We start from the raw sequence: 21,019 nt of genomic DNA on the forward strand, positions 1-21,019 counted from the left end.
CAGTCGTAGAGAATTGTCGCCATGCCGGACAGGGTAACACCTGCTACCGAGCATCCGTATGGAGGAGGGCCCACATGTCAGCACCTGGACCAGCTGCATGCGGGTGAAGTACCCCATGTGGACCGCGCAGCGCTGAGTCCAAAGATCCTTGTCACGTTCGCCCAGGACGAACGCGACCGCCCGCTCGCGCGCGCAAATTTTCTCCGCGGCTCCACCGCCGACGGGCGCGGACACGCCAAAACGAAGCGTTTTTGGCCGCTGCGTCCACGTCTCACCAGTCACCAGGCAGCTGCGTTGCTTTTTTGCGCCGCGTAGGCCGTCGACAAGACATATGCGGCAAAATAAACACGCACGGGCGCTTCCGCCCCCTGTCAGCTTCGCGCGGCCGCGGGTTTCGCTCGCCAGCCACTCAGACAGCTTTGCCAGCCTCGTGTCCAGCGGCCGGCCGTGAGCCAAAAACTAAGCTCTGCTCACGACACGACACATACGTACGCGGGCTAAAAAACCCAAGTGCGTTCTCGAGTAACAACTGCCCTCTATGTATGGTGTTGCACTCCAAATAAAAAGCGCACTCGTGGCCTCGACTGCCGCCTCCATGGGCTTGGATATTGCCTTCGCGGCTTCGGCCAGGAGCAACGCAACAAAAGAGTACAGCGGGCGCGTCTCGCGACAAGCGGAGGTTATGCACGTACCTGCTCTGCTCTGCTCCTTGGATTTACACTCAAAGCCGGGCCGGGCGAGCCAATCGCGCCTCCGCGCCTGCCGGCCGCGGCGGCACCCGCCCCCGCCCCCAGATACAACAAGAAAGGCCACGGCGGCATTTGGCTTCTTGGACCTTCCTCTCGGCACACATGCAGATGCAGCCACCTCGCCAAGGCAAAACAATGCCAGAGCCTTGGAGCTCCTCTTGCCCAACGCCTCAGCAGCAGCAGCGCACAGTGGCACCGCCCCATGGACCATGCCGGCTGGTTGGTTGGTCACTGGCCGAGCGAGACAAGGGGGCCAACGCTGGTGCTGCCGCTGCTACTGCTGCACTAGTCATGCATGAACCCGGGCACCCGGCCGAAACCTCTGGGTGCTCGGTTATAATACGGCCACTTGTTGCCAAGATGCATTCCCCATTGCACTCCATGTCACTCATGCATAATGCCTAGCCTAGCCTAGCCGATGCGCACATACCGTGCTGCCGTCGCCGCACGGATGCAACTTGCGAGGAGGCAGAGACCTAGATTTCCTCAAGCATAACATGGCATGTTGGTGGCCTCTAGCTCTCCGTAGTCTCCAAGACGAGCAGCAATGGCGCCATCCAGTCCATTTGTGCAAGTGTATTATTATCGTTAGCAAAAGGGGGATTTGCCTGATTCGGAAAGGACAGAGTCCCTAGTTTTCCAGATGCCTGGTTTTGAGCACATCACAATTATTCCCAACTTAGTAACGCTTGCGTATTTTTTTATGGCGGGTGGGCTGCTCTAAGCTACTAGGCCAGCACATGCAGATCACCAGCTTGGTGCAAAGCAAAGGGCTATCCAATCCAAAGCTTGTTTTTCTCTGTAAGTGCCGCAATTTGCCAGAGAGCCAGAGAAACAAAGACTAAAGATTCCGAGTGTTATGATTTCACTACTAGCTAGGCGTTGTTAACCGAAAATTATTAGCTTATATATAAGTAAGGGACCAAAACGAATACGGCTTGTGGCATTTGCCGACGCCACGCATATGACACTGTTTCTTACATAGAATCCAAGCATTGGTCTAAGGAGCTAGCAAGCTATTATCAATCTGAGTCATAGCGAGAATTGCCGGCTTCCCCCCATTTTTTTGCATTGACACAGGTGTAAACTTTTGTGCACAAAAGTACAGACGGCATACAACAAAGATAGTATGTTATCGAAAAAAAAACAAAGATAGTACAACGGAGATATTGTATTCCCCATAGATTAGCTTCAAGACAAACGAGAGACCGATGGCGTGATGCCGTCTCGACAATTGTTGAAATATTAACAGTCTTATCTTAAAAAAAATAATGTTTAAATGAACAGATTTGTTGACCTTCTGCACCATATGTTATTATACACACTTAAAATACAACAGGCCTGCGCTTCAATTCATTTCTTTTCTCGTTGATGGTCTGCAACGAAGCTGTCTCAAGTCACAGCCGGCGCCCTAAAAAATGAGTTGACCAAAAAAAGTCCAAAGGCCCTCAGGTAAGTCGTCGTAATGCTGTCCTGTATAAGCAAAATTCGAATTGATTTCATCTGAAAAAAACCTACGGTACTCGTTGAACTGCATCTACTTGCTAGTAAGTTTTAAGTTCAACGGGATCGCACTAGCAAAAACTACACAAGTCAGCTCTTCACGCCACAAGTTCCCAGGCAGGTAATATAATTTTTAGAGCAAGTAGCGAACATATAGGGTTAAACATAAAAGAAGAAACAAACAATTCAAATATTTGTTCAGGCATCCATTTGCCAGTTCATCCTGTTCGTGAACTTATAAGCCGGCTTCTCAGCTAGAATCTATAATATTTTTCTCTCACAACAAATTAGCTTCAGCCGACTTTAATGCCCGTCAGGAGACAGGACAGGACAGGAGCCACAACTGAACAACCGTACTTCCATTTTGTTGTAAAAAAAAATACAATACTTCCATTTGGAATTTTGTAATGGACCGGCCAAAACGCAGTAAACAAAGAATCTGAACAATAATCTGTTACAAAACTATCTTAATTAATTTCGTTTACTTGAGCAGGTTGCAAGAAATTAATTATCCTAGTAAATACTTTGGGTGCCTATTTAAAAAAAAAGTCTATCTTTATAAGCTGACTTGTTTATCTTGATGCCGTTCTTAATTCTATAGAAAAGTCTAGTCAAACGAAACATCATTCAGCCTGTTCGCTTGTTGGTTTCAGCTATGGTACAGTGTTTTTCTCTTACAACAAATCGGTCATACAAACCAGCACAAACGGCTTATCGAACCAGCGAACAGGCTGATTGAATAAAAAACTAATGGCCACAAAAGTAACTTACTCTTAAAGAAAAAAACAAACCACTCATAAATATCAAAACTTGTTTTTTATTACCCAAGAGCTGTGACACTAATATTTTAATTAATGCTAAGTACTGGAGTTACAAAACTTATGTTTGTAACCGAAGCCGAATATAAATATAAAAAGTACGACCAGTACAGGCAACATGTATGCCCAGGACAAATATATGTTATGCAGAATTGGTTTAGTATTCCGTTACAGGTACGTATTATTGTACAATCCACAGGAAAAGAATTCATGCAAGAAATGAAATAAATTTCTGGGCGGCTCTCGGTTGAAAGATACAGCAACAACTAAGACAAAACACAGAACCAATCCAAGCGTTGTCAAGGGCCGAGAAAAGCTAGTGAGAGAAGGCAGGCAGCCCATCACCCAGGCGGGCAGGCAGCCTGTCTCGTCTCCCTTCGACACGCCTATAAAAAGGCATCGCCGGGCTTCCCAGTCCCCCGCGCAGCGCGGCTCTCGACTCCACCAACCAACCAAGCTCCCAGCTTCCAAAGGGGAGACAAGCGCTTCCCTCATCTCCCCCCAACAGAAACTACGTACGATCTCGTGCAAATTGCCTGGGAGTTACCTGCGCCGCAAAGGTTTTTACTCCCTCGGCCTCGCGAAACCGCACGCACGGGCGGGCAACCAGCACCCAGCAGAGCAGGGTATTCCTCTGTTTCTCCAGCAGCCATGACGTCGTGCGCGGGAGACGCCACGGTGGCGTGCCGGAATGACGCGCGGCCGCACGGGGACGCGCCCTGCGTCATCGTCTGCCCCTTGCTCGCCAAGGCCGCTGGGGAGGTCCACATCCCGGTGGCCGGCGACGAGGCGCCGACCGTGCCCGTGCTCACGAGCAAGTCGCCCGGGCGGCTCGCCACCGCGGTGAAGGAGGCCCTGTCCGTATCCCTGCGCGTGGCGTTCCCGATGACGCCGCTGGTGTCGTCCAGCGACGCGCGTGGAGAGGCGCGGTCCATTCTCGGCCTCGCGCTCCCGATGATTCTGACGGGCCTCCTGCTCTACCTCCGCTCCATGATTTCGATGCTCTTCCTCGGTCGTCTCGGTGGCCTGGCCCTCGCTGGCGGGTCACTCGCCATCGGCTTCGCCAACATCACCGGGTACTCCGTGCTCTCCGGCCTCGCCATGGGCATGGAGCCCATATGCGGCCAGGCATTCGGTGCGGGCAACTTCTCGCTGCTTGGAATCACCATGCAGAGGACGGTGCTGCTGCTCATCGCCGCGGCCGTTCCCATCGGTGGCCTGTGGATGCACATGCGGCCTCTCCTCCTCCTCTGCGGCCAGGACACCGGCATCGCGGCGGTCGCCGAGACCTACATCCTGGCGTCGCTCCCGGACCTCGTCCTCCAGGCGTTCATCCACCCCGTGCGGATATACCTCCGGGCGCAGTCCATCAACCTGCCGCTCACGGTCTGCGCCGCACTCGCCATTGCCATTCACCTCCCCATCAACTACGTCCTCGTCACCATCCTCGGCCTCGGCATCAGGGGGGTGGCATTCGCCTCCGTGCTGGCGAACCTGAACCTCCTCCTCTTCCTCCTCGCCTACATCTTCTTCAAGGGCGTCCACAGGCGCACCGGCGGCTTCGTGCTCTCCCGCGAGAGCTTCCGCGGCTGGGGCGAGCTCGTCAGCCTGGCGCTGCCAAGCTGCGTCAGCGTCTGCCTCGAGTGGTGGTGGTACGAGATCATGCTGCTGCTGTGCGGCCTGCTGCTGAACCCGCAGGCCACGGTGGCGTCCATGGGCATCCTGATCCAGACCACGTCGCTCATCTACATCTTCCCCTCCTCCCTCGGCATCGGCGTGTCCACCCGCGTCAGCAACGAGCTGGGAGCGAACCGCCCCGAGGAGGCGAGCCGCGCCGCCACGGTGGGGCTCATGCTCGGCTTCGCCTTCGGCGGCGTGGCCTCCGCGTTCGCGTTCGCGGTGCGGAACGTGTGGGCGAGCATGTTCACGGCCGACCCGGCGATCATCGCGCTCACCGCGTCGGTGCTGCCCATCCTCGGCCTGTGCGAGCTCGGCAACTGCCCGCAGACCACGGGCTGCGGCGTGCTGCGCGGCAGCGCCAGGCCCAAGGACGCTGCCAGCATCAACCTCCGGTCCTTCTACCTCGTGGGCACGCCTGTGGCGCTCGTCCTGGCCTTCTGGCTCCACTACGACTTCAAGGGCCTGTGGTTCGGGCTCCTGGCGGCGCAGGCCACCTGCATGGTGCGCATGCTGCTGGTCATCGGCCGCACGGACTGGGCGTGCGAGGCCAAGCGCTCGAGGCAGCTCACCGGAGCCAAGGACAGCGACGACAAGGCTGGCGGAGACGAGAAGTCGCGCCTGTTGCTTGGCTACACGGACATCGAGCAAGCGAATGCTCACTCTGATCAGTGTTGATAGCTACAGCGCCAGCCGCATGTGTGCTCTAATCTACTCTTTTCCCCCTTTTTGTATTGCCCACCATTTTCTGTGGCGGGGGAGGAGGAATCAGAGGCTGACAGAGTGACAGTTTTTTTCACCACATTTGGTAATTAGCATGTAGAGATTTTGCTGATTATTATCACACAGAATCAACATACAGTAGTATCTAGCGCTGACACGAAAGATTCTTTTTCCTTTCACCGGCCGTTTTCTCTTTTTTTTTCATTTGATTTGAAAACGAAAAAGAAAAAGAAAAAGAGAGCATTTTTAGCTGCAGGTGAGGTGCCGAGATGGGAACAAAACACAAACCGTTCACGGCTTTCGCCGCAGCTTGCTCCGGCCGCCGGCTCCGGGTCAGTGTCTGGTGGTCCAGTGAGGCGAGCCGCGTGACGACCAGGTCACCGGCGCGGGCTAACGCCGGAGTAGTGTAAGCACGCACACAACACCGGGTCCAAGTCGCGTGGCGGTGTCAATCACCATGCTGCTAGTGCTAGCGGGCCCGCCATGCAATGCAATCTTGCGCCGCGCAGCCGCCGTCGGCCGTCAAAACGACGGCACTTTCTTCCTCTCGTGCAAGCGGCGAAAGAGGTAACCGAAATTGTGCACGTGATTTGCATAAAGAGACCGAAGCCTGACTAGTAGTAAAGACACGTGTGCAAGCCTAACCTAGAAGAGTCCGACTCTGTTTCCACGAGAGGTCTGATGACAGGGATCCTGCCAACACGCACACGCTCCCATTTTTAGCTGCGAATATGTATTTTCACCGCACAGTAATTTCACACCCACTTGGCTGGACTTGTTGTTAACAAGTACGTAGACGCAAAAACCAATCGACCTCACTCACGGCTCACGCAGGCCGTAGGAAGGAAGATTCCTCCTGGCATCCAGGCCGGCAGGGGCAGAGGCAGACAAGTAGCGACGTGCAGGGGCCATGTGGATCCACATCACCACATGTACCGCGCGTGGTCGGCCCCGGCCAGAAGCGCAGGCACAGAGAGGTCCGAGATCCCAGCGGCAGCGGGCGGTGGCTAGCTCGGCTCAGCTCGCGTGTGCGGCGGATGCCATCGGCACCGGCACCGGCACCGGCAGGCTGTCCGCATAAAAAATGACTCGCCCGCTCAACTCCACTCCTTGGAGCCCCGAGAAGATGGACACTGTTTCGATGCCCCAAAAGCCAGCACTAGCGGTTAATCATAGTGCTATATATGGAGTATTATACTAAAATTATCATGTTTTTGACAGTTCGCTAAAATTATCATTTGAAACATAAATACAAAGACTGACAAATATCAACTGCCTCTGCTGCTGGTGAGTCGTAGGAGTTCTGTACTCCAGAGACGCAACGATGCAATGCATCTGGGTACGGCAGTTGTGCGTGCCGTAACTGAGAACATGATCGTCGTTGCACTTCCGCCCAATCGATCGCCCACGTCTGGCGTGGAATAACGAATCATCTCTCCGTTCCGGTCAACGGTTCATCAATCTGAGAAGATGAAATGAACTGCGGTTCACGTTCTGTCGATCAAGTCAGTGGTTGTTCCCAATTGGATTGTCAAGCTCATTCATGTCCCCTTGATGGCGGGCGAGGCCTCTCCAACAGACTAGCAACGTGCTCCTCTTTCTAGGTTCATTCATCACAGCTAGCTCCTTACCTCTTACCATCACTGGATACATATGCACGCTGCATCATCCGATTGGGCCGGCTGATATGTCAAACGCCTAGGATTGATTACTCTTTGCACCTTTGAAGTGTTTGTCAACTTCTGCTCGATCGTTAATCGTGCTTCGACTCTTCAAGGTTTCTTTGTCTAATAAGAAAGTCAAGTTCTTTTATTGTATTAGGATTAAACAATTTTCTTTCTTTTTCATTTCTTTTTTTTACCGTGGTACATACATAGACATTGATAAATGCACACACTCATCTCTATAAACTTCTCAAGATTGATGAAGTCAGCACAAACATTTCACTATCGACCGGTATATGTCGCCTACTACTGAAATAAAAACACTAACAAGTCCTAAAATAAATCCAAAAAATATAAGCACAATGTCATATGTACGAATTTTATAAGAAGATGTTGTCGTAAGTTATTGCAAAAAAATATTGGCAGTACATGCAGTTGTAAGGCACTACGTTTCAGACGAGCATCCAGAAGGTGTTCGTTTAATATTAAAGTCGTAGACATTGCGTCTTTTTTAGTTCAATCTATCGTGCTTCATAATGTAGCGTGCACAAAAACTAACGCCCGGGAGCGGAACTATTTCTTCTAATACAATGATATGCACACTCGTGCGTATTCGAGGAAAAAAAATTGTTGCGGCTGCAGTTAAATCTGCAACGACGCCCCCCCCCCCCCCCCCCCCCGACAATTTCATATGTTAAATTGGGGAAAAGATTAATTTAGAAAATTCATTGCACAACTCAGTCGATTAGATTTTTTGTGTTGGAACATATGTATCCGAGTTTAAGTCTTCTTGGTACGAGTGCTCGCACTTTACTGAAATTATTTCAGAATTTGATGGCGTTATTCAGGCGATGTGCCCGGCCCTTTGATAGCAACTCAACGAGAGCCTTATGGTGACTTGGTGAATTTTGAGAATTGTCGGTGATTAAAAAAAAATCTATACACTAGTTTTGTGAAGGTGAATTTCAGGAATTTGCATTTATGTTCGAACTAACGGCACTTTACTCTCATATAGGCTGTACGTATCCTTCAACTATATAATTTCTATCAAGGGCAATGTTTATTTATTCAGATTATCAGCGTTCTTTCACAATAATTCTTATCTGAGCGCTAAAAGTTGTATATTGTAAGGCCACTCGCCAGCATGGACGTACAAATCACTGCTTCCGTCCATACTAGTAGGAAGTTAGTTTTGCTTGTAGTTCACGTCGACCTCCGATCGAGTCGCGACGTCCGTCCATGCATATCTATCCTCACAGCTGGAGGCAGCATATATGCGGGTGTCCACGTCTCGTCTGAATCATGCATATCCAAGGTGGAGAAAACAAATGCGGACGGGAAGCCTGTAGCCTTGCCGGCGACGTAGCTAAGTCCATGACGGAATGGCCGTCTGATTCGATCGTCGAGCGCGTTCAACCACAACCATGTCAGCGTGATGGCACTAGCCACGCACGTATGCTGTTCCAGTTTTCATGCCGTCAGGTTTTGGTCCCTGGGGGCCGCGGTTCCAGCTCACAACCCCCGCCGCGTCGCCCCTTCTTTCTCCGTTACATATATATATACAACACGGATCAACGGGCGAAAGTCCGGCGCCGCCACGACCGCCCGCTGCATTTCCTGTCGAGATCACGGAAGCCGGCCGATCCACCGACTTGTAGCCGAGCGCCGTCGTCGACCGTCTTCTCCTCCGTTCTACTCATGCGGCATGCACCCAGACCCAGCGCACGGGCGGCCGGCCAGCCGGGCGGCAGCATGCAGCTGAATACTCGCTCGCTCGTCGTTGCGGCTGCGCGCGGGTCACTTGGTTTGGTGTATCGCAAGTTTCAACTGGAGAGCACTTGAAGGAACGGCTACCTAGTGGAGTGATACGACCGTGCGAGCGTTCCTGGCCAGTCACATCGACTCGCTTCCGGCGACCGGCCTCAGGTTCCGAGACGTATTGGCTGACTACGACGCCGCGACGGAGCAGACGCACGCACGCACGCGAGGCCTACGTACGACTCGTCCAAGGCAGGCAGGCAGGCAGACAGGCAGACTGCAGGTGCCTAAAACTCGAACTGCGATTAATTATCGTGGTCTAAGTCAAATCGGGGACGGCAATCCGCTGCATGCGATCCGTCGGCCCCGCCGGCGAAGCGCTCTAGCTACTCCTCGCCCCCGGTACGTTCCAGTTACGTGCCTACCTCCTTGTCGCGGGCGCGGCGGTCACGCGTCGGCTGGCTTGTGGCTCCCCCTTTGAACAGGACAGCGGGCAGAGGCGAAAGGGAAATCGCGCACGCCGCCAGCCTGCCTGACGGCGCACAACCGGGCACGGGCGGGTTTCGCACCGCGACTGCCGAGACGAGGGAGGAGCACCGAGGGCCTCGTGGATTTTCTTTTCCCCCGGCGCGGGGGCGGGCGGGGCTGATCGTGACCGGGGGAGCGTGTCTAGTGGCGGGGGAGCACGGGCGAATCCGACCCCGTGCACACGGGGGGCCGCGCGCGACTGGTGGGTGGGGGGTGGGGGGCGGGGCGGGGCTCGCGGTCCGGCCGGGAGGCAAAAGGCGGCCCTGGTGTGTGGTGTCCGCGTCACGTCTCGGCACTGCCCCCACCACACCAGGTGGAAGTCGTGACAGCTGCAGGAAAGTTCGCATGCATCGGCCGTGGTTGGTACGTCCAGCCGGCCGGGGTAGGCGGGCGGCACGGCAGACGACGCGCGGGCGGGCATTGAAACGGCCGGCCGGGCCGCGGCCGCCACGCGCAACCGCGGCGGTCGTACCTGGTGCGGCGAAGCTGGACCGGTGAATTGGTTCCTTGTGAAGAAACGTTCAGCGCCATCGGCGAGCATGCACGCCCGCCCGCCCGCCCTTCGTTCTCTTCTCCACTTTCTCCGGTCTTCAGCCGCACAGCGTGCTAGCTGCTTCTACGAAGCGCTAGCTTATCCGTCCGGAAAAGTAAAAACAAATCTTTTTATCGTGTCGGCGATCACCACCACATGCATCATGCATTGATCCATCCCAAGTATGGACCAGTCTATAGACACAAAACAATCATGGCATACGTGATCCTAATAGCAATGTTATGTTTGCCATCCGGTAGTGGATAGGATCGTACGAGTATAGACGTATTTCTCCATTTTTCCAGTCTCAGCTATCTACGGTCGCACCCACGGCCCGATTGGTCACTCGGCATGTGGGGGTCAATTGTCTACGCCTAGATTTCAGCGGAACGTCGCACGCCGACTTTGTACGTCTCGAATGAATCCGCCGTTTTCCAACAGACTTGTCAGCTGTCCTGCACTCGGGTGTGGCCGGCACAGGAGAAGAGGCGGTGAGATAGCATTTGTTTCTCCCGATTCCTCATCCATTTTGATGGCCCAAAATAAAAAAGTACTCCTACAACAAAGGTTAGACTTGTGCAGAGATAAGATTTTATATATGCATATAACAATAAGCATAGCCACCCTACTGTACGCCAGTTAGCCGCCTAAAATTCGTAATGTATAACCATGGATAAGCTTTTCTTTATCAAATTGTTGTTGGCCTGGATGACTTATTTTAGCTTATTAAGTACGGATAAGCTGATAAAACTACGTGATCGCTTCGATTAGGGCCTCATCCTAGGACTGATTTTGAGGCCTGCGTTTCTTCAGGCATGCATGGAATCCGAATCTCAAAAGAAGAGGATAAAACGACGAGCTGCTGGTGATTGGAGGAACCGAGTTGACTATTTGATTTTTTTTGCATTAGTCTAGCGGCGCAGCTTCCAAATGATTGGCACCCGCACGCCGCGCATATTTCGATTCGGATTGGCAATCGATCGACAGTGTCAGTTCCTGTTGGTGGTGGTGACACTGTATCGGCCAATTGAAAGCCTGATCCTTGTCAGTGGTATTGATAATGTGCGGTGCTATTATTGTATACGACCTGGTACCACTTCCTACTGTCATCCGTCCAATAATCTGTTTGTAGGCAACGACCTCCGACCAGAGTGGACAAAGGCAAAACCGAAAACGTGGTGAGTGGTGTCAGAACTTTACGGGCAAGACAGTAGCATAGGGTTTAGTAAAGCAGGCCCTTCCCTAGCCTTTGGGCTCAGACCAAACTCATCGAGGGGTTACTAAGTGGGATTAGAGTACATGCTGCTCACCTTTTAGTCATTTTGAATTTAAACACCCTAACTAAAAAGAAACTAAAAGATATTTTTAGTCCACCAAACTAAACATGGGTGACTAAAGTTTAGCAACTGGTTTAACTGTCTAAATTTTAGCAGCTTCAATCTAAATAGGGCCTAAAAAGTGCCTCTTCTTTTGTGCTTGCTACAGTTGCATGCACCTGCAACAAATCCTGAGCACAATAGGAGGCAGTTTGGAGCGACAGCTATGGCAACAGCCGCGGCCAAAATAATGTACCACAAGTGCACCCTAAGTTATTTCTTCGAGCAAAGGGCGCTAGTTAGAAAGATCTCACATCATCTTTGAAAGAATTTTGGAACCTCCACGTACAAAATAGTAAATACTCCTCCTATCCTAAATTATAAGACGTTCTGATTTTTCTACATATATTGCTTTTCCTATATATTTAAACATAATGTATATCTAAGTATATAACAAACATTATGTATAAAAAAAAACAAATGCGAATGAAGGGTAGATTTAGCAAAGTGACCCTAGAGGCTAGAGGACCGACCCAAGCCTCACAACTTAGGGGTAGGATCTATACATGTATACATATGTAAGTGTAAAACTTATTGTCGGTGTTCTTTCTCATTGGCGGTGATTATGTGGCATGGTAGCACATGAGACACGATGCTTATGCTGGTTTAGGCAGACAATGCCCAATGTCCAGTGGATGTGGACTATATTACTTCGTGTGTTGTATGTGGTGGTGCGAACTGGTGTCGAATAGGGGTTTCCTACCACTTCTTATATAGTCCAAGGTAGTAGGGTTATCAATTTACATATTGGTTTCCAAATCAGTTGTAATAAGGATGTTGATAGATCGAGGATAGTAAATAATTATGTCATGTTCTCTAAGCCAATGAAGATACGCTATATAGATGTAGGACTCTGGCCCACGCTATATCCAAAGGGGCCGGAAATGTCATCCATGATGATACCCAACGATTAATATCATTGACACTTATGTAGTGCATGCAACCTAAAATATAACAGATTTGGACTTATCCTGATTTAAGTCGATAGTGAAGGTTAATAACATTTGTGAAATCATAAGGTTAAATTATAAGAGTATATTCCATAATGTACTTAATGATGCTCATATGATATTGTAAATATTAGCATTAATATCACATTATGGTTGCAAGATCATTATCTTCAACAGGTATGAGGGCATGCTATGTTGGGATATGGTTCTGGATTTTGAATAGTTTGGGAAGTATCTATTTTGACAATGTCTAAATGCTTCGATAAAATGCATTGTAGGTATAGAATTTGATCTAGTGCTGCATATGCTAGTCGGAACATATCAGTTATGAGCTATCCTTTGTTTGCCTTGTACTAATACACTTTAAGATTTTTGCTAAACATCGGAAAGTTCTTCCATACTACTCCCTCCGTTTTAAATTATAAGTTCTTCTGACTACGTATCTTTTACTACGTATCTAGACACAATACATATTTAGATGTATATTAAAAATATATATATATAGAAAAGCTAAAATGACTTACAATTTAGAATTTAGAATAGAGAGAATATTAAAGAAAAAACAATAAATAAAAAAGTAAATTAGCTGGAACTGGAAAAAAAGAGGAAACCACCCTGGACAACCGTGGGCTCTATGTGCCAAACGTGGACTCACCAGTCACAACAGCAGCCGCCCCCTTCCAGCCTTCGTCGGCTAGCGCTCGTCCGCCCCCTTCCTCTTCCTCCGCACCTCGCCGCCGGCCGCTGCCGCACCGGTCGCCCCTTCCTTCGCGGCCCCATCGCATCGCACCCAGTTGGCCTCAACCGGCTAGCTCCGCATCGCGCTCGCGCCCCACCAAATGGGCGCCCCGGGCCGCGACCTCACCGCTCTCCTATCTATCCGCCGCAGCGGCAGCCGCCTGTTCAAGCGGTAGGCCCCACCTCTTCCGCCTCGCAGCGGCTGGTAGGTGGTGTCGTTGTGAGGACGGAGGCGGAGGCCGGAGGGGAGGTGGGGGACAAACTCGGGGCGAAGCACATCAGCGGGCATGTTTGGGTCGGGGCTGAACCTAGTCAGCGCGGCGCTCGGCTTCGGGATGACCACAGCCTTCGCTGCGTTCGTCTGTGTGAGGTTCATCTGCTGCCGCGAACGCCGCGGTGACACCCGTGCGTCGCCATCGCCGGACCTCGTCGCGGAACTCGATGGCCCGGTGCGTGCAATGCCTCGGCCCACTTCCCTATTGACACTGTGCTGCTGCTGTGGCTCTAGTCCACGGTCCTTCCTACAAAGGGGAATTTTCTCGTGTCCTCAGTAAAGGCATGGACACTGAAGTGTCCCCTGCTTGATTATACGTTCTGACTGCTATAAAAATCGAAAACGGAAGATTAGATGAGCATTTCCTGTATTGATGGGGGAAATTGCTATGTATAGCCTTAGTGCGTCGCGAGTTAAATGGGGGAATTAAATAGGGACACAAGTGGGCAACCTGCTTTTCCAGTAGGTGTGATGCAGGCAAAGTGGCTTTAGATTCCTTGTAGTTAGAGTATTTTTGGATTCTCTATGAAAATTTGGTGCCCCTTAAAATAACATGCTACTAACTTTGCTTTCGTATTCTTCTTCTATCCATATGTGATTCTAGTGAAATTAAGTCCTAATCTTGAAGGGCCTTGTTGGTAGTCACTGAAATATCATATCTTCATTGCCCCTGTGATTGTTTTTATCCCTTACCTGGTAATTATGAGTGCAAGTTTGATATGTCTGGGTTGATTTGTTTTGTCTTCAGCCTTGATCGTTTAGGTAGCTTCACTGATCTATTTCGAGTTCCCCTATGCATCTATGGACAAACATTACAATCAATATGTTGACAATATCTGCACAGGACCATCTGGAAAAAAAAGGAGTATCAGAGTTTTAGGCTATATTCTATCTATGTTATTATATATTTTTCATGTCACCATCTAGCATCAATCCACTCAGCACTCTTTTTCAATGATCTATTCCAATTCATTGTTGTTTATATTACGTCGGTTACAAGTATTTGAATCACTCACTTTAGAGCAAACTTTGTTTTTGAGTGCCCATCATGCATTCCTTTTTTTCCCCGTACCTGTACTAAATTTAAGAAAATGAATATGCCAATCAAGCAAAAGTATAGTTATCACAGAGTTAGTGTTGTATCAATTTCAAAAAGCATCTCTTGTGAGTAGTTTCTTTATGTCTGGAAAGTGGTTGGTTTTTGTGTGTCTATAAATGTTATTTGTATAGATTACCAGAGACTGGAGAGGACATTCGAGGGAGAATTAAGAAGAGAGAGGGAGAGGGAGGTGGTGGTCAAGAGGTAGCAGGCGGTAGTCAAGGGTTACTGGAGCTCGAAGGGAGTAGCGGCCACAAGGGCTGATGCCAAGCCAGGGGCATAGAGACGGACTATGCCCTTGATCAACTTCTGCTTATAAGTTTGGAAGGGTACAGGGGGATGCTCTGTATAGAGGAGGCTCTACTTTACTGCTAACTAACCTATCCTGGCCTTCCCTATTTTGGGGGATCATTTCCTATTATAAGAGATAAACCTTCCTAACCAACTAGATTCATGATCCTTCCTCATTATTCTAGACTTTATGATGATGCAGGGGTGGCACTACAGTACCACAACTCAGTCAGTTCTAGGCCATGACAGCAATAGCTAAACTAGCAGTTTTTCTTCACTGGTATTGTTACTACAACGAGACAGTAATTTATGAATTGCTGATCATGTTGTTACTTGTCGATGTTATCTGTTTAATTTAACACGCAGGAGAGCTGTGTATCATTATATTAAGAAGAAAATAGGGGGATTAGAGCCTCCATACAGGTCGCAAACACAAACACCTAGTAGAAAGTAAAACTCATGCGCCTAGTAAACAAAGAAAAACGACCTGACCAAATGTTATCTGGAGATTATTATAGTTTTGGTCGAAATAGTGAATAGCAAAATAGTGTATCATTATAGTTTTTTATTATAAAAGTCAAAATTTAATCCTGTCCTTTTGTGTTGTTCAGATAGAGTACACTCGTACTGGGTTGGAACCTTTGGTTATTGCTGCAATTCCTACTATGAAGTATAATTGTGAGGCTTCCTACTCTAAAGACGATGTCCAGTAAGTGTTAATTCCTTCATATGAACTAAATATTAGTTGTTATTATTGTGCTTCAATATAAGTGTGTTCCCATTGTCAATGGAAAATTTTCAATATTATCATCACTGAAAATTTTCTGATTCACTCGAAATGTGAAGACTGAGCTAAGTAGTCAGTCACTTGTGATTGATGCTATAACCTACCTGGAGTAGCTCGAGACCCATGATCCTTGAGCTATCAATACAAGGCATACAGTTGCAACTCCTATGTACATATAAGATCTGTTTCTTATTCGTTTCTTTTCTTAGACCCTAGCCCCGTTTTTAAATTTAACAGTTTGTTTCTATATCCCCTAATCATTTGAAACTTTGTTGGAAGTTCCATTTGACAAAACATAGAAACATAAGAAAACCACATGCGTGTGGGCTGTGGGCATGCATTTATTGGAGATAACATTAGCCATGTTTGCTTCATCACGTAAATTCGAGTTGAATGGCCTGATCACCTTGCTGCTTCATGTTTTGGTACATCTCCTGCATTTCTTGAGCCTTATATATGCTTTGTTTGGAAACACAACAACGTGCAAATTCAGAAGCTGACAAGAATTACCAGTTCATTTTGGATTGGTGCATACTTGCAGCCGATTCAATTTAAAATCCACATAACTTTGGACCAAATTTGCAAACTTGAGTTTCTTATTTATTGGGTTATTAATAGGTGCAATTTGCTGTACCATCTATCAGCTATCAAGTAATAAGTAAATATTGGGCACTGCCGCACTATTCAGCCTTAGGCACTCCCAGCCCAGAAACTAGAGTTGTTTCTATGTTCATTAATTAGGTACCAACTAAGTAAAATGATGATGTGGCATTGTAATTAAAGAAGAGAAAGAGGAGGAAATGATAAATTGGTACCTATATCTATGTGAAGAAACTATATCTATGTGATAGGTAGATAATGGAGAGAGAATACATGTGATTGGACAAAAGAAAAATAGTCTAAAGAAACTATCCATTGGAAGTATGATTTCTATGTGTAATGTCTACATGATTTGACAATCATAGAAACTAGCTGTGGTTTCTAGCATTAGGACTATCCTTAGTCGCTGTAATGCCTACAGTGCTGTATAAATTGTTATAGTTTAAGACTGCTTGACAATTTAATATTTGTTTGTTTTAACAGGTGCTCAATATGTTTAGGCGAATACAGGGAGAAAGAGATTCTACGAATCATACCAACGTGCCGCCACAGCTTTCACCTTGCCTGCTTAGATTTATGGTTGCAGAAGCAGACGAACTTGCCCAATATGCCGGGTCTCACTGAAAGAGCTGCAGGCTGCCATGCCATCGGCACGTAGCATCCAGCAACTCCCAGCCAATCCAGAGAATTATGATAACCCAGCACCTCAGCGTTTCCTACCTGCTCGTCAAGATCACAGAGGTCAAAATAATAGCCATGTGGCACGCGAATCAGTAGGAAGTGGTTATTGAAATTCTACGGTGAACATTTGACATGACTATAGAAATAAGCGAAGTGACAGGCAAATGTGGAACGTTTCCTGTATCCAGCATCGGCATTTTCTGTAGGGCTGTTGTTAATCAATTAATCATGTCACCCGCAGCATTGTCACGGTATCATGATGTTTGATCTCCCTATTCCTTTGCGGACGAAAAAGTTTACGTACGTTTCAGGTAGTAGGTCATCATGTTATATTATTGAGAATCTGTGACCTTTGAGTTCATTTTGCTGTGACGATGAATGTTGTAAATATACATTATTGGTATCAATACTGAATCTTCTATAGCCTCAAGGGTCAGAGCTGCACAAATATTTTCCTTGTGATTCCTAAAGCTGGTGATGCACAATCACCGCATCTCTAAAAAAGGTGGGTGTTATTCCTTTCGTCATCTAGTGGCTCACGCTTCACAGCATTGACCTGGTAATCTTTCCGAAAAATTGTTCCTAAATCAAGGAACCAGGAAGACGGCCAGACACTTGAAATGAAAGTTGCCTACGTACGTATTTCCATTTTTGTAGGACTGGACGCACAGATAGACTGGGCTAGCTATCTATGTGCGCAGGGCCATACCAACTGTCGTGACGTGCCATCCATGATCAGTAACTCCGTCATCCTTTCCAGATTTTGCTCACTGTGCAATTACACGCCACATCTTTCAGCAGCCTGCCCGTCACTAATCACTTATCACCCCATTGCTTCGTCGTGGATAGCGGTTACAGTCGCAGTACACTCGGCGAGGATTCAGATCCAGCCGTGTAACCGTGTGGTCGGACGCCGGAACGGCCGGAGCTGAGCAGCTGATCGACAACCCTGTCCGGCTGTGTCCGAGTCACTCGCTCAGGGACGGACTAATGGGGAGACGGCGCTACCACTACCACACCCTTCACTTTCACCTGTCGCCTCACGGGATACTAAGACGAGGAACGCAGCCGTCGCACTCGCCGCTTTCCATCGTCGAAGCGCCTGGGCTTCACATGGCAGATTCCACAGGCCAGCGGCTGGACACGCGGGCGTCACGCTCGACGAGCTCAACGGATTTGACGCGCGGCGCACGCGCGCGCGCTCAAAAGCGGAGGGATCACTGGTGTCGCCAGGCGCCAGCCAAGTTGGCGTAGCGGGAGATTCCCCGGCGTCTAGCCAGATATTGGACACACATCGTTCTCAAAAAAGATATTCTGATGCATATGCTTCAGGAAAATGATTTGAGAAATGGGAATGCACCATATCCATCGTGAAAAAAAGATTTTGGGACGCATGCGGTGGCGAGGCACGTAAGCACGGTGGTGGCACGTGATCTGGTCTCTTAAGTTGTAACGTACAGCACACCACGCCTATGCTTGCTCCATCACATACACATAGGGAGATCGAAGCAAAAGATGCCCATCAGTGAACATATAGGAACGTAAGGTCTGTTTGATATATATAGCTCAACTTACTATAGTAAAGTAATTTCTTTTAAGCTTCGGATCCTTGAATAGCTTCACGCGTAAAGCTAAAACTGTTTTCAGAAAACGTGCATGTGAGAAAAGCTAAAAAACAACTTCTAGGAAGAAGCTTTTTCGAATATTTGTTTGTTATAGGATTTAGGAAAAGCTAAAAAACAGTTTTGTAAAACTGTAACATAAGTTGTACCCAACAAGCCCTTAGAACATGTTTGATTCCAACTTTAAGTTACCATCCTTGCAGAAAAAGACCAGCGCTAATAACAACAATAATAGAGGGTTGTGGACGTGATTTTGACCTGACATACACTAGTAATAGAGCCTGTTTGGATCCATTAGCACTAAAAGTTAGCAACTAAAATTACTACTAGTTAATTCAAACAGACATCCTAATAAACCTACTGATTATTAGCTGAAGGGCTGCTAACTACTAGTTTTATTAGCAAAGTTTGTAGTTGCTAACAGTTTATACATTGAGCTCATTATCCAACCACCTATTAGCAGGTGGATTCAGACACCCTATAATAAAAATTAGCTAGCTAAAAATGCCAATAAATCTAAACACCCCTAATAGTTTTATCTTTAGGGAGTCCGTTTTCGTTTGCATAGTCAACCATAAGAACACGACAAAGTTAGTGGGGCTATCTTCGGCTACGTACGGACGCATCTAAAAAAAGGTGATACCCTAATAGTTGCTAACAGTTCGAACGCTGTACGTGTTCCATGTTAGGCCATGTTCGGCTGGTAGAATTTTGACCGAAACTAACTGAAAAATACGCTGAATTGTTGTGAGAGAAAAATACTAGTTCCGACTGAAAAAAGAAGTCGAATAAATTGAATATAGGGTAAGCCGAACGGGTCGGGTCCACAATTTTATTGCGGTACTTTTGTATTGGCTGGTCCCATCGTACTAGTTTGCTTTTACTTAGATCGCAGGAGGGACGAACGTTTCATTCGCCATCGTCGTCCATTAAATTTGACTCGATGAGGCTGAAAACTTTTACCTACCAAATAGAGTAGGTAAAAGCCAAAAAAAGAACTCCAGTGTCTAGCAGTTTAGGTATAGATATCTATATATCATGGTCTTGGTAATAATCTCCTCCGAGTCGGTGTCCGGACAGCAATCAGGTGCTGCTAGCCACGCGCCAACGCTTTCATCCTCTGACGATACGATGGAGCAATCAGTTTCATTGACGGTTGCCTCATTGATGTACTATATTCTACGTAGTACTGACACTAGTATAGAAACAAGCTATATTTCCGATTGAAAAACTTCTTTCAGTCCCGGTTTTTCAATTAGGAGCACGAATTTGGGACTAAAGGCCCCCTCCTTTAGTCCCGGTTTCTCGCCCGGGACTAAAGGTCGGTTGGTAATACCAACCGGGGCTAAAGAGGCCTCCCGGCCTTGCCACGTGGGCCAGCCCTTTAGTCCCGGTTGGTATTACCAACCGGGACTAAAGGTTTTCTTTTTTTTTTTCTATTTTCAATTGATGATTCGTTTTGGTTTTCGAATAGGTTTTCGAATACGCATTCTACGCGCTTATAATGTTCGGACATTTTGTACCAAAATACAAAGTTTGGTTTTTCTTTTCCATTGACTCGTCTGCTTGTATAGATCTTGGCTACACTAAGGAACAGAGCAGGAACAAAACAATAGCATCAGTAGATTCGCACAGATCTTGGAACAGAATAGGGAGTCATCGATATCAGTACCATGGATAATCTGTGCCTGCCTATAGGTGCGGGATCCAGTAGAATCTAACCAAGCAGCCGACAGTGATGTAGAGTGGAATAATCAAAATTGAAATCTCAGTGAGAATAAATCCATGATATCCTCATCCGGATCTCCTATCCCCAAGTAGCAGCAGCAATGGCAAATCCCACCCCCACCTGCAGCGGATCAGATCAGGACCAAGGGGACCTACAAGGCAAGGAGAAAGGCACAATCAGTTGGTTACCTGGTGTCGGAAGATGGGGTGAACCGGGAGGTGGGGGAGGACCACACCCCGTGCCTCGTGGCCATCAGTCAGTCGGGTGGCGGGATGAGCTCGAACAAAGTAGCAGCGGTGGTGATGGCGGCGGCGCGCTTCTCTTCCCGAGCACTGCTCTTCTCTTCCTTCTCCTTGGGCTGCCCCTTTGAGCTGCGCGTTGAATCGAGCTCGATTTGGGGGAAGATGAAGGGCCGGGAACCAGTGGAGGGGCGGAGGGGGAATTTGGTCGGCCGATGTCAAGTTAGCGGGTGGCGGGGTATATAGGAGGGGACCTTTAGTCCCGGTTGGAGGGACCAACCAGGAGTAAAAGGTAACCTTTAGTCCTGGTTGGTAGCTCTAACCGGGACTAAAGGTCCCCTGCAGCAAAAACCTGCCACAGTAGCCGTTGGACAGGGACCTTTAGTCCTTGGACACGAAAAATACCGGGACTAAAGCCAAATTTTAAAGTGGATCAAAAGTCGTTTCTCTACTGGTGTGATCGAGTATCACCTTGCCCAGCAGCAATCTAGCAAATCATCATCTCGGTTCATGAAGCCCTATTATTGTGACCATAAAAATCTCGAGGGAAACGTGCCCCCAGTAGATAGAAGATACATCATACGGTACATGTTTAGAGCAAGACCGGAGCGCGACGACGCCAGCGAGCAAAACAAAAGCAGCAGAAAGTGCGACGATGCCTCACCTCATGGCCTGGGCGCG

General features: G+C 48.3%; 1 protein-coding gene and 1 pseudogene across 1 annotated transcript; both read left to right on the forward strand.

Annotated features, from left to right (window-relative positions):
• Positions 1-3,473: 3,473 nt before the first annotated feature.
• LOC136497397 (protein DETOXIFICATION 49-like) lies at positions 3,474-5,555 on the forward strand. The gene has a single exon (XM_066493184.1). It carries the CDS (start codon positions 3,722-3,724, stop codon positions 5,423-5,425), a length of 1,704 nt encoding a protein of 567 aa, XP_066349281.1. The 5' UTR covers positions 3,474-3,721; the 3' UTR covers positions 5,426-5,555.
• Positions 5,556-12,922: 7,367 nt separating this feature from the next.
• On the forward strand, positions 12,923-17,171 carry LOC136496419 (putative RING-H2 finger protein ATL62; annotated as a pseudogene).
• The last annotated feature ends 3,848 nt before the right edge of the window (positions 17,172-21,019 follow it).

This window comes from Miscanthus floridulus, chromosome 12 (assembly GCF_019320115.1).
Source record: "Miscanthus floridulus cultivar M001 chromosome 12, ASM1932011v1, whole genome shotgun sequence".
NCBI lineage: Eukaryota > Viridiplantae > Streptophyta > Magnoliopsida > Poales > Poaceae > Miscanthus > Miscanthus floridulus.

Excerpts from the sequence above, each read along its gene's own strand:
- LOC136497397 (XM_066493184.1), top strand. The coding sequence starts at position 3,722 with ATGACGTCGTGCGCGGGAGACGCCACGGTGGCGTGCCGGAATGACGCG.